This window comes from Denticeps clupeoides, chromosome 9, assembly GCF_900700375.1.
Source record: "Denticeps clupeoides chromosome 9, fDenClu1.1, whole genome shotgun sequence".
NCBI classification, from domain to species: Eukaryota; Metazoa; Chordata; class Actinopteri; order Clupeiformes; family Denticipitidae; genus Denticeps; species Denticeps clupeoides.
In genome coordinates this window covers 7,619,242-7,631,793 of record NC_041715.1, presented here as the reverse complement: position 1 = coordinate 7,631,793, position 12,552 = coordinate 7,619,242, and the positions used below count along the sequence as shown (strand labels likewise).

The following is a 12,552-nucleotide window of genomic DNA, read 5'->3' as shown; positions in this document are numbered from 1 at the left end:
ATACACACATTTAATACAGTTACATTCACAGCCTTGTCTATATCCACCACTCTGGAGTCAGAACCCATTCTCATCTGGTCAGCCCTGGATTACAATGAAATACATCCAGAAAATGATGGCATATGAAGGTTATTGCAGTCCACTTGTGTATAGTGAATTAGCATCCAGGCAGTGTGTTAAGAGTCCCAGCAAGTGACTATCAGATGGGGTCAGCAGAGGGTATTGAGGTCGGTCATAGCACGTGAATGCTCGTACTATAAATTCAAATCACACGGGACATTGGCAACAGGATTTACAAGGACAAAACACAAGTAAAACAAACAGAATTATGGCTCTTGTATCGATATGACAGCGTGCTGCGAACACTTGGAGAGCTCTGTCATAACATTGCACTTGACCCAGGTATCACAAAAACTAAACCATTCAAAAAGCAGTGGTGTTCATTGCAGACGAGAAGCTTGCAGCATAAAATCCCTGCACCTCACGTGAAAGTCATAATTAACTCACAATTAAGTCTATGGAACGCCCATCATAGGTTATAACACAGGATATAAATGATGATGATGATGATTACATGGGATGGAAGATGACTTTTAGAGACTCGAAGGAGGAACCCTTAAAGAACCCAGCCTGTTCTTCACTGCGCAAGGTATAATGATATCTGAGGCTCCGCCCTTCTGCTCAGATGTCGATGAGGTCATCGCCACTCTCATCGCTCTCCACGGTCAACTGACGGGTCCACCACTTCTTCACCTCTGATCCTGACGATGCCTCGTCGCTCACGGGGTTCATCTTCAGCGCCATGGACTTCACACTAGTGCGGCCTGTGGGGAAGCAAATTTTGGTGTTAAATGCAACAATTATTACATCTTAGCACAAAAAGAAGTTTGAAAGAGGTAAAAAAGACTCACCTGCTGGAAGGCGCCACTGGCCCAGCTTCCTCTGTGGCCGGCTCAGGTCAGATGAGTCCTGCCTGTAGCCGCTGCGGTCTGACAAAGTGGGGCTCAGAAGCTGCTGCAGCCCAGTGCTCTGCTGCACAAACCCAGATAACGTTAGAGTAACAGAATTCAGGGCACAGGGTCATGAAGTCAGCGCTAAAAAACAGACACAGAGCTGAGTGCCTTTACACTGACGCACAACCAGTAAACTCAGGCAAAACTGATGCCCAACTGATACTTGTGTCCTATGGAATAAGTTTGATGGGAGATTGCATTACATTAAGCATGTGTGTATACTTCTCTCATGGCTTGGACAACCGCATTGATACTGCACTGTAAGAATGGACATCGCAGGAGCCTGTTTTTGCATTGCATAACAGATGTCTGCAGGGGGAAGTGTGACATTCCTGTGTCGATGGTTGAGGTTGAAGATTCGACACCCCGGTTTTTACATGCCTTTGTCCGACATCAACGTGCGAAGTATCAGCCGTCAGGACCGCCCACCCTCTTTGTCTTCACCAAATGGGAGGCACCGGGGGCGTGACATCAGAAACAACAGGTTCTGATTGGTCAGTGACAACTTCCTGTAGGCCAGTGACAACTTCCTGTAGGCCACTGACAACTTCCTGTAGGCCAGGGGTATAAAAGCCTGCGCACATGTGGAAAATGGGGCTCTGAGCTATCTTGCTCAGGGGGGTTTTTCCATCGGAAACCGGAAGGTTTCTGAGTCTTTCTCTCCTCCTCTTTTTCTCTTCTCCCTCTTTACTCTTTCTTCTCATGTTTATTTTCTCTGCAACCTTGGTACCTTTTTACATTCAATATTCACATGTAACTACAATAATTATCTACCAGTGTTAATAAATTAGAAACTGTTCATTTTTAACCTCTATTGTGCCATGCCTCTTTTTGCCAGGTAACATCAAATTGGAGTGGTTGAATACAGTGCTTTGTGTGGAGGGAGAAAGAGTTTTTTCTACACACTCTATTCTCTTCCCACGCCACATGGTCTTCGTGTGGTTTTTTACAAATGGTGATCCCGACGTGATACCTTTGCTCGGATGTGGATCTGTGACCGTAAGTCTCTTTTATCTGAATTTTACTGCATAGGGAAGAATAGAATCTATGTGCTTTAATTTAAATAAAAAGGATCTACATATCCTAAAAGCCCGGGACCGTAGAAACCGAGGCATTTCTAAATCCAGATCCACTCCGACAAGGTATAAAATGAACATAGACTAATTACTGTATCACTTACAATGTGGCATGTAGATATGGCTGGCACAATAGATGAACCCACAAACCAAAGTGTTAACCAGGATTTGTGACATTTTAGATTACTGGTATTACATTGAACATCATAAACCATGTCCCACGGTGAACAATTTGATAATAACTGATCAGGGATTGGAAATTGCACTGTTAAACTTAAATGTTTTTATTTTAAATTCATGTTCAGTATGATCAACATGTTTAGGATCAGAATTTAAATTTATGTGAAACTGTTTCTCTCTCTGAACACCTCAACAATGCCATAATCTCAAATAATAGCTTTTAGTGATAAAGGTGTAATTCTCTAATCACATGGCAACAAGCGGGATTTTATTTGTGTTTATTTTTCCGGCCACTGTTGTTGATTGAACTTCGTTAAGCCGATGCAAATTCGCAGAGTTATGAATTCCCTAATAAAGGTGTAATTCTCCAATCACATGGCAACAAGCGGGACTTTTTTATTTATTTATTTGTGTTTATTTTTCCGGCCACTGTTGTTGATTGAACTTCGTTAGCCGGTGCAAATCCGCAGAGTTATGAATTCCCTAATAAAGGTGTAATTCTCCAATCACATGGCAACAAGCGGGACTTTTTTATTTATTTATTTGTATTTATTTTTCCGGCCACTGTTGTTGATTAGACTTGATAAGCCAGTGCAAATCTGCGGAGTTATGAATTCCCTGATATCATTTTAAGCCTCCCACTATATTTACATGTTTTTTTGCATTACAGTATCTGATCATTGTTGTCATTTGTTTTTCTGGTTTGGTTTTAATGTACGATGAACACTGTTTTTCTACATGCACAATCTGTATGCAAACCTCATCACACTCCAGACAAAGAACCCAACCAAGTGTGAAAAGCCCTGGATCAAGTTGAATATTCTATGTATGCTGCTGTGTTTGATCTATGTCAAGAAGGCAGGTTTCCCTACAAGGGTGACCTCAGACGCCTGAAGATCGCAAAGGACACAGAACCACAACTATCGGCTACATTTGAATTCCTGACTGACCAGGAAGCAAGCAGATACACAATCATGACCCAATTGTGATCCCCATGGACCCTGAATACTCGAGTGCCCCAGGGGATCAACCGGCCGTCTGTAAGAATGGACATCGCAGGAGCCTGTTTTTGCATTGCATAACAGATGTCTGCAGGGGGAAGTGTGACATTCCTGTGTCGATGGTTGAGGTTGAAGATTCGACACCCCGGTTTTTACATGCCTTTGTCCGACATCAACGTGCGAAGTATCAGCCGTCAGGACCGCCCACCCTCTTTGTCTTCACCAAATGGGAGGCACCGGGGGCGTGACATCAGAAACAACAGGTTCTGATTGGTCAGTGACAACTTCCTGTAGGCCAGTGACAACTTCCTGTAGGCCACTGACAACTTCCTGTAGGCCAGGGGTATAAAAGCCTGCGCACATGTGGAAAATGGGGCTCTGAGCTATCTTGCTCAGGGGGGTTTTTCCATCGGAAACCGGAAGGTTTCTGAGTCTTTCTCTCCTCCTCTTTTTCTCTTCTCCCTCTTTACTCTTTCTTCTCATGTTTATTTTCTCTGCAACCTTGGTACCTTTTTACATTCAATATTCACATGTAACTACAATAATTATCTACCAGTGTTAATAAATTAGAAACTGTTCATTTTTAACCTCTATTGTGCCATGCCTCTTTTTGCCAGGTAACATCAAATTGGAGTGGTTGAATACAGTGCTTTGTGTGGAGGGAGAAAGAGTTTTTTCTACACACTCTATTCTCTTCCCACGCCACATGGTCTTCGTGTGGTTTTTTACAAATGGTGCACCATGTGAACTAGGGGAATGAACGGGTTATGGGGACACAACCTGTTTGATTTCCTTTAGGAATATCCCCCGAAATGTTGGTGAACGCAGCTATCCCATTTTCGTACAACTGATGTGTTTGGGGACATGAGTACCTCTGGCTGGGACGGGTTGGCCTGGCTGTTGGCGTTGGCGTCCTCGCTGGGAAGCGTGGTCTCAATGCTGGGAGGGTAGAACTGGCGAAGGTGCTGCTGTCCATCTCTCAGGCTGTCGATGATGCTGCACGACTGCTGCTGTTTCTATAGGAACAGGGCACCGTTACCTCATTACGCAGCGCTGGTCCTCAGTACGTAGCGGGGAACAGTTAGTGTGACAGCGGTGCTTACTGCGCGGATGCGTTTCAGGCACTTTTTCAGCCACATGCGGATGGTCTGCTTGGCCACCTCTTCCTCGATGGTGTACTCCAGCTGCTCCCGTGCCAACAGCTCCTCCAGCTGCAGGCTCTTGCGGATGTCCACAGAACGGTATGATAGCATGCTGCCACCAAACAGGTAGCCTCTGTTAGTTTACTCGCATACTTGCATCACCTATTTAGCAATTCGATCATGATATTCATAATCAGAGTAGGGCACATTACTTCAAAAAAGTCATAAGTTATAGTAACTGAGTTAGTAACTTAGTGTGTGCTGCTATCAACGTCTGTGTTCAATTTCGTGGCCACTAATTTTGATGAAGTGTGAGATGATGAGAGGAGCTTCATCATATTTGAATTGCTTGTTACTGACATTGGATAAAGACTTAATTCCGGGGCATAACGGGGCACTCACCTCAGCACATCGTGGAAGGAGACGTCCCCTCCGTTGTGCAGGCGCTCCATCTCATAGCACATGTGTTTGAAGAGCAGCTTGTCCTTGTCCAAGTCCACCTCCAGCCTGCCCCTCAAGAGCCGCAGCAGGAACTTCACCCGTGAGGTGGGAATGACGCCCTGCAGAAAGAGAGAGACCCTTTCTCTCAAGTACATGCAATGTTATAGACATACAATGTTATAGACATACAAATCAAGGTGATTTTCAAGACTCCTTTTGTCATCAATGATTATCACTGAAATGCCTGAGAGCTCTTGATTCAAGGCCGTCATTTGAAGAACAGCAATATTTCAAACATGTTTCAGAAACCCAGACACCATAAATAATCCCAGCCTTTCACTAGTAGTCGAATATTAGAGCAGAAGCCAGATCTGCACTTTCGATGCGTCTCAGATGAGCTAAGCTGACAGCGCCTAATGAAGACAGCGTCTCACTGCCACCGACAGCCAGTAATAACCCCGGCCCGTTCTGGAGGTGACACCATCAATGCACATGATTAGTTCATTTGCAGCCGAGGCGTCGGAGCAAATTGGAGTTCCCACACCCTGTCATTAGCACCGCAGCCCACCTCGAAAATGACAAATCAATGGAACACTTCCCCCCCACAGCCCGGATCTCCCCCTCTCACACTCTTTCTCTCACCTCCCGCTTGTCATCCACCATATTCCAAATGATCTGGAAGTGGCGCAGGTCGTTGTAGCTTAGCAACTGGTCCTCTTCGGTGGAGTAAAAAAGTGAGAAGTTCTCTACGATAATGGCTGAGGGAACACAGAGAGAAAACCAGTTGGGGTTTTGTGTTTTACTTGGGTTATAATTTGAAAAACAGTAAAGATTACTTTTCCATATAAAAAAACCCAAAATGTCCTATTGGTCTCTGGTGAGGTCAGATAGTCAGATGCCCATGCCTGGAGAGCACACCTCTCAAATCCCTGGGAAGCCTGTCCACGCCCCATGAACTTTAATTGGATGCAAAGTTTGAACATCGCTGCTTCAGAGCATATGAGACAATAAAAAAAAAAAAAACTCTTGTAAACCAATCAAGAATGAAAAAATGGAAGACGGCGGATATTGCATACCCACGAGCAGGTTGAGCATGATGTAGGCTATGATCACGTAGAAGGAACAGAAGTAGATCAAGGCCCCAGCATAGTTGCCGCAGTCTGTCTCCCAGTAGCGGCGTCTGTCTGGCGTACAGAATGGCGGCTGCACCTGGGGGACCGGCACAGACAACGCCTGAACGCTCAGGGCCCAACAAAATGAAATCGAATAGAAATAACGAGAGTTTCCAAATCCTCTTGAAAAAAAAAAATCTACAGAAATTTAGATCAGAACCGACCACACTGAAAAGCGTAATGAAGTTCTTTACACAATGACCTCCTAGACTACTGGCCTCAAGACCCACATCCCTGAGGTAGTCTTCACTCACCATGCAGTCATGCATGATCTTATTCCAGTCCTCCCCTGTGACGATGCGGAACAGCACAGTGATGGCCTTGCCAGCTGTGGCGAAGTTGGCGTGCCTGTGATGAAAAAATGGGCAACAAAATGTCCAAACAGATTCTCCAGTCATCAAATGTACTGTTTTGGGTAATTATACATTTTATTGCAGGAACTCCTGTTAATTTGTTAACGCGCTGGGAGCATAATCTCACATCTGCTGTAAGTGACACTTTATAATCAACACCTACACGCACACAAACAGCCTCACAACCACAACAGCCAACCTGTTAATGTTCTCTCCGTATTTGACGGTTCCGAAGAGCACCACGCCGGCGAAGGCGTAGCAGAGCAGCAGCAGGAACATTCCCACGATGATGAAGAAGCTCTTGTACATGCTGACCACTACCGTCAGCAGGAGCATCTTCAGGGTCACCTGCAGGGGATATAACCATATGGTTAATATCCCGATTAAGAGTTCAAGTATTAGGAATCAGAGTAAGAGAAAAAACAGCAATAACGTCCACGTTAGTAGTTTATTCCGTATAATATGCAAGGTACACAATCTTCAAACACTATCAGACTACATTTCTGCTTAAAAATGTTGTATTGTGTACATTGAGAAGCGCTCCTCTCTCTCCCTCTATTTGCAAAACTATTACATCCCTAATTTTCTTCGGACCCCTTGAAATGAAAGAACACTGTCCAAAGCTGGATTGCTCAAAATGACACCACACACAAGCCCAGCCCACTTATATTTCTTAAAAATACAGCATAAAACATAGTCTTTACATAGTTACATAGTAACCGTGATTAATTTGCATACTTACGTGTTTCCCACAAATGGTGAAAAACCGCAGCACTATCACACAGGTACCCATCATGTAGGTGTAGGCATTCTAGATGAGGAAAAATATGGTAGATGCGCAGAAAACGTGTCACAAATGATAATTATGTCTTAAACGAAGCTATAAAGATGCTGTTCTATCACCTGTATAGCAAAGTGTAGGATGATCCATATGAGCCCCAGGGATGTAACCAGCAGGTCATATCTGTTCCTCCGGCTTTGCCAGTACCCAGCGGGGGACATGGCCACCAGCTTCATTGTTACCTGGATCAGAGAAGCCGCAGTTTTGTTTTATTTTTTTAAATTGAAAATGAGTGCAAAGATGATGCAAATATGACAACTGTGTATGAATTCATACCTCCAGCACAAATATGAAGGTGAAAACCACAGACATGGTGGCCAGGGGGACAGTTACAGGGTCGTCCACATCCCACTGAAACAAACACACTTTTGTTTTAAGTGTTGTTGTGAGTAACTATAGAACAAATATATTATAAATGTAACGTATTAAATATAAATAAGAATTGTGAGCCAAGACCTGAACTATTTGATCCAATAAAGAGTATTCTCAAGCTACCAGCAGTGCAGTACCAAATGGATTCTCACCTTGACAGACAGCAGCACAGACTGGGCCAGCACAAGCACTGCGATACCCCTCTTAAAAAATGGGTGCTGGGTGATGTCGTACATTTTGGCCCGGAATCCGCCATTTTCTAAACCGGGTACAGAAATGTAGGGAAAAGTTGATACTCTCACAGGTTCCTTCGCCATCGACATCAGCACCGGAACCAGGCACATCCTTTACTAAAAAATAGATCTATCTGTCCGACATACTGGGGAGTTGAATGAAGAGGAAAAAAAAAAAGATGTGATTGTAGTGAAGCCAGGCATGCGGTGGGAGAGAAGAAACGGAAATGAGTCCATGGGTCCGCAGCGGGGAAGCAGGCAGGGTTACAGGGTAGCCGAGCGTTACACCCCGTGGAAGGAGGTGGCTGTAATCTGGCGCTGAAAGCGCTGCCAGGCTGTGAGAGAGCTCCTGTCTGTGAAGCCAGGTGTCTGACAGCCGAGCCAGGGTTTAAATGACACTGCCTCAAAAGGCTAGGAGAAGTGTTGGTGAGACACCTGGAGGGTCTGGGCTGCTCTTCCCAGAGACGGGAGACAGATCTGTATGCTGAAGAGTAGACACTGGTGTCTTTTAGACACTTTCAAGTTGTCCAAAATAAATAGACAGGGTGGGGGAAAGAGCTCGGGTTTACAGGCACCCAGAAGGCTCTTGGCAAAAGGACCTGCGGAGGCTTATCAGAAGATCCACGGCTTCCTGTGTCTGCTGCATCTTTGAAGCAGAGGCTCTGCTTTTTATGGGCAGCTTCCCAACTAAGGCTGCTCAAGTCAAACATGAGCTGCCTAAAAGAAAAAGCACCGCTGTGCCGGGTAGCCGCTGTGCCCACGGCTGAGGGGTAAAGTAAGGTGTGAGGAGGCACTTCCAGAAAAGCACCAAATCAATCACCGAAACAGGAAGAACAGGAAGTCGAGAAGACAGAAAGCTCTCATATGAGCCGCCTGAAGGCCTGACCAGACCGGACCGCTCGGTTCCCACCCAGTTAATATCTGCAGCCTGACAGAAGTGGGATTGGAGGTGGCTGGCTGTATACAGTACAAGGCAGAAGCTGGGGACGACTGGTTTTCAACAGTAACACATTATTCAGGTTTTAAACCAAGGGATGGTAGTAGTTCACTCTCCTATGAAACAGAAGACCCAGGGTCAAATCCCACTTGCTACCATTGTGTCCCTGCTCTGGATAAGGGCGTCTGATAAATGCTGTATATGTAAAATGGAAATGTAATGTAAACTGTTGGCTGATGTACAAGGCATATCGGGTGTGTTTTTAGTATATTAATATTAACTCTGCATGCTTAAAAAAGTGCTGGGAGGGTTTGGACACAAGTTATTTCCAAAAAGGATGCAGTGAATATTTGAATTTGATGTGATAGACATGACATGGAGATGGGATGTTTCCCATATCCAAACCGTAATTTATATTTAAGACAAGCGAGATAAAATGAGATTATTTATTATAGCCATTATTTATTATAATAGCCATTATAAAAATAAAAATATTTTTACAGTCAGCCATTTTTAAGGAAACCAATGAATAAATCAGCAGAAAGATGATGATGATGATGGAAGGAGCCATTAGAAGAGCGAATGGAAGACAAAGCGGATTAAGACGACAGCCGGAGCACCCAAACAAGACATTTATCCACAGCAGTCCAAGGATTGTCTCCTCGCTGTCTCTCTTCCATGCTCCCTGCTTCACCGCTCGTTACCATGGCCTCATCTGTCTCCACCTGACAGCTTTTCACTGCAGACCCTCTTTCGTCAGAGACAGGAGTCCAGAACTCAGCGGAGACACATAAATGCACACTTTTCTCAGATAACCTGCCAGACCTGGTCTGGGTGGTAGGTGAAGAGGCTGGGCGATCTTCAGTCTGCTCTTCAAATCCTCCCATCTCCTCTGGTCCACAGTGAGTAGAGCCGTCCCCTGAGAAACAAAGACACCAGTGTCTACACTCATTTTACTTCTGGCAGTTATGGACTCCTTTGTGAAAAAGCTCATACCTTATTCTCGTTGAAATTCGCTATGACAACCCCGACGAATAGCGTCAGGCCAATCATGCAGCCCAGAAACACAAAGACATGGATGTAGATGCCGTGTATCTGAAGGAGAGTGTTGTAGTAGAGTTACAAGGGGTTCTTATGGCACCAGTGGCAAAATAATCAAAAAGAGTTCATTAAAAACAGCATTTTGCACATAATAAAACAAAAGACAAGACACAACGGAGAGGGGCCAGGCACCAAAGTCAGGCTGGACAGTCAACCACATGTTGGCGAGACAGGACCGTCTCCATAACAGCTAACAGGACGCTAGAGCAGGGGTCACTGCTCCCTGGATCTGGAACATTTTTGGGTTTACCCTGATTCAACCTCCCATGAAAACAGGAAAAAAAAAACATTGTGGATGACCCCTGTACTTGAGCGTTGCTTGGATTCACTTCCGTAAAGCCAGAGGTCATGCTTTACATGAAATTTACAAATGTGGCCTACAGAACACATACAACCCTGAATGATGAAAAATGACACGTCTTTCCAGACTGTCCCTGATTGAGATTTAATCTGTATTTTATCAGGCCTGAAGAACAGCACAGTCTTACCGGCCCAACCCGGTGGATGATAACATCTCGAACCTCCACCCAGCCCTTCAGAGACAGCACCTCGAACAGTGCCAGCATGGCATTTCCAACGTTATCAAAGTTAAAGTTACGGGGATTGGCCCTGGAAAAAGAAAGATAGAAACATTAATCACTCAACATTTGCTGATTTAGCTGAAAATGACACTCAAACTCCTTAACTATCCATAACTACTTAGTCCTATTACTCAGGGTCATGGCTGCTGGAGCCCATCAAGGGCCACTGGGTGCAGGGCAGGGCACTCACCACAGGACACACGCACACATCATTCACCTAGTGTACATGTATTTGGATGGCGGGAGAAAAAACAGAGAACCCAGGGAAACCTGCACCATGCAAATGTCGCTAACCGCTGTGCAGCCCACACTCTGTTTTCTTTTAAAAAAAAGGCATTTTAATGGAAACTGCAATGGTGCTCACTGTCAGATCAAAAAGCACAGAGATGAAAGAGTGACTCAAAACACAGGAGGAGGTGCAAAAAGAGACAGTGTCAATGCTGTGTCACTGTGCTTCATTATTGTCGGAAACACACTCCGCAGGAAAGGAGGCTCATGGTGGAGTGGCCTGTGCGACTGGGAACACAGCGCCACCCAGTGCTGCCAATTGCTACATCTCTTTGTTCTCTGTGTGAGTCCAAGGCAAAAACGACGCTGCAGCGCCAATTAGCAGTCAAAGCTATTCCACTGATGAAATATTAATGGAGCCTTTTTTCTCGTAATGATGCATCCATCACTCAGAAAGAGACTGTCCTGGACTCGCTGGGGCTTCTGGGATTGCTGTGAGCTTGATACCAGGTAGGTACCACTCTCATCAGTCACTCAGAACAAGTGAGGCAGGGGTAGCTTCCTTCCTGCCTTCACCTTGTCAGCATGTAACAGTGGTCAATGTTTTTATATTAATTGGCCTCATTATAAATAATTCAGTCAAAAGCCAATCTCAGCCAATCATAATGCAAAGCTGTGAAAGTGCCATACCAGACTCTCGGTACCCAGAAGCCTGGTTTCTTTTCTCCTTGCCTCAGCTTCAAGTTTAGGTTTTTTGAGATGCTAACATTGATTCTGAAGATCCCATGGCAGTCCTCCTAAGAAAGATGAGGAAGGAGTTAATTCTCCTAGTCGGTTTTCACTTTCACTTTCCTCACTCTGGGAACACCTTAAGACTCCCACTTACCCGTGAAGTGACGTGAGGATCGTTGCACTTGGCAAGTTTTCCGGCAAAGAGCTGAACCCCGAAGCTTGCAAACACCAGCATTAACGTCAAGAGCAGGATGGAGACCTGGACACATGAATCAATATCACTCTTTAAAGAAAAAGACTTTCTCACAACTCTGGTCTCTAGGGGCCAACACTACAAAACCTTGCAGAACTGCACGGCCAATGCAGCTCAGAGGAACCCCACCAACACTGTTGAGCCAGTCAAATCCTTCTGGGACTTCTTCTTGATAAATTCATGAAGAGTTCATGAAGAGTTAAGGTATTTTGTATTTTGAGGAAAATACCTTAAGCTATGCTACTTTGAAGTATCTAACACAGAAATTTTTAACAGAAAAAAAACAACAATTTTCATTAATCAGATTTATTAAGCAGCCATCTCTCTTCATGAAAATGAAACATGTTTGTTTTTCTACATGTGCTATTTCATTGTTTTGACTATGACACCCTGACCTGTGGCTGCACTTGCTTAAATACCAACCAGGAAGATCTCCTTGAAGCCTTTAAGGACCTCACGCACCACCTTCCTCATCTGTGGTACCAGTTTGAAGATGCGTAGTGGGCGCAGGCATCGCAGCATCATCAGCAGCTGAGCGCCGGACTCTGGAGGCACGTCACTGGGCAGCCAGCACAAGAAGATCAGACTCACCTAATGGGGAGAGAAGAGGAGGGTATAAGAATAAAATAGAACTTGGGTCATCTAAGTAAGTCTTAATAACGATGCTTAAGCATTTATTGACCTCTTAACCTAATAATGGATGCACATAATTCTGCAAAGCCATAGCTGCACCAATGCATCCTTGTCCTTGGATGTTCAGACAAAACAGCAGCACATTTTAAACTTTTATAATTTATTCATCACTGCAATAAATGATGCATCCAGGGCTTCGGGGGACAATGACCAACTTAATGATCTGCCAGCTTTAAGGACAGGGGGCAGCTAGAAAGACAAAA

General features: G+C 44.7%; 1 protein-coding gene across 4 annotated transcripts in view; it reads right to left on the bottom strand.

Moving 5' to 3' along the window:
• Positions 1-681: 681 nt before the first annotated feature.
• The window catches only part of nalcn (sodium leak channel, non-selective), a 79,909-nt gene continuing 68,038 nt past the window's right edge, over positions 682-12,552 (bottom strand). The window contains exons 29-47 of one of the 4 annotated variants that reach the window (XM_028991883.1): positions 12,080-12,247; positions 11,558-11,662; positions 11,362-11,468; positions 10,351-10,471; positions 9,758-9,856; positions 9,587-9,680; positions 7,744-7,850; positions 7,496-7,570; positions 7,282-7,401; positions 7,121-7,189; positions 6,578-6,726; positions 6,280-6,373; positions 5,930-6,062; positions 5,496-5,611; positions 4,815-4,972; positions 4,374-4,524; positions 4,143-4,286; positions 912-1,032; positions 682-824 (exon numbers count right to left, since the gene is read on the bottom strand). In XM_028991883.1, the coding sequence (XP_028847716.1) occupies positions 682-824; positions 912-1,032; positions 4,143-4,286; positions 4,374-4,524; positions 4,815-4,972; positions 5,496-5,611; positions 5,930-6,062; positions 6,280-6,373; positions 6,578-6,726; positions 7,121-7,189; positions 7,282-7,401; positions 7,496-7,570; positions 7,744-7,850; positions 9,587-9,680; positions 9,758-9,856; positions 10,351-10,471; positions 11,362-11,468; positions 11,558-11,662; positions 12,080-12,247 (2,274 nt within the window). Of the gene's footprint in view, positions 825-911; positions 1,033-4,142; positions 4,287-4,373; positions 4,525-4,814; positions 4,973-5,495; positions 5,842-5,929; positions 6,063-6,279; positions 6,374-6,577; positions 6,727-7,120; positions 7,190-7,281; positions 7,402-7,495; positions 7,571-7,743; positions 7,851-9,586; positions 9,681-9,757; positions 9,857-10,350; positions 10,472-11,361; positions 11,469-11,557; positions 11,663-12,079; positions 12,248-12,552 lie in introns of those variants that run through there. The other 3 variants (XM_028991884.1, XM_028991885.1, XM_028991886.1) reach the window with 3 other exon arrangements.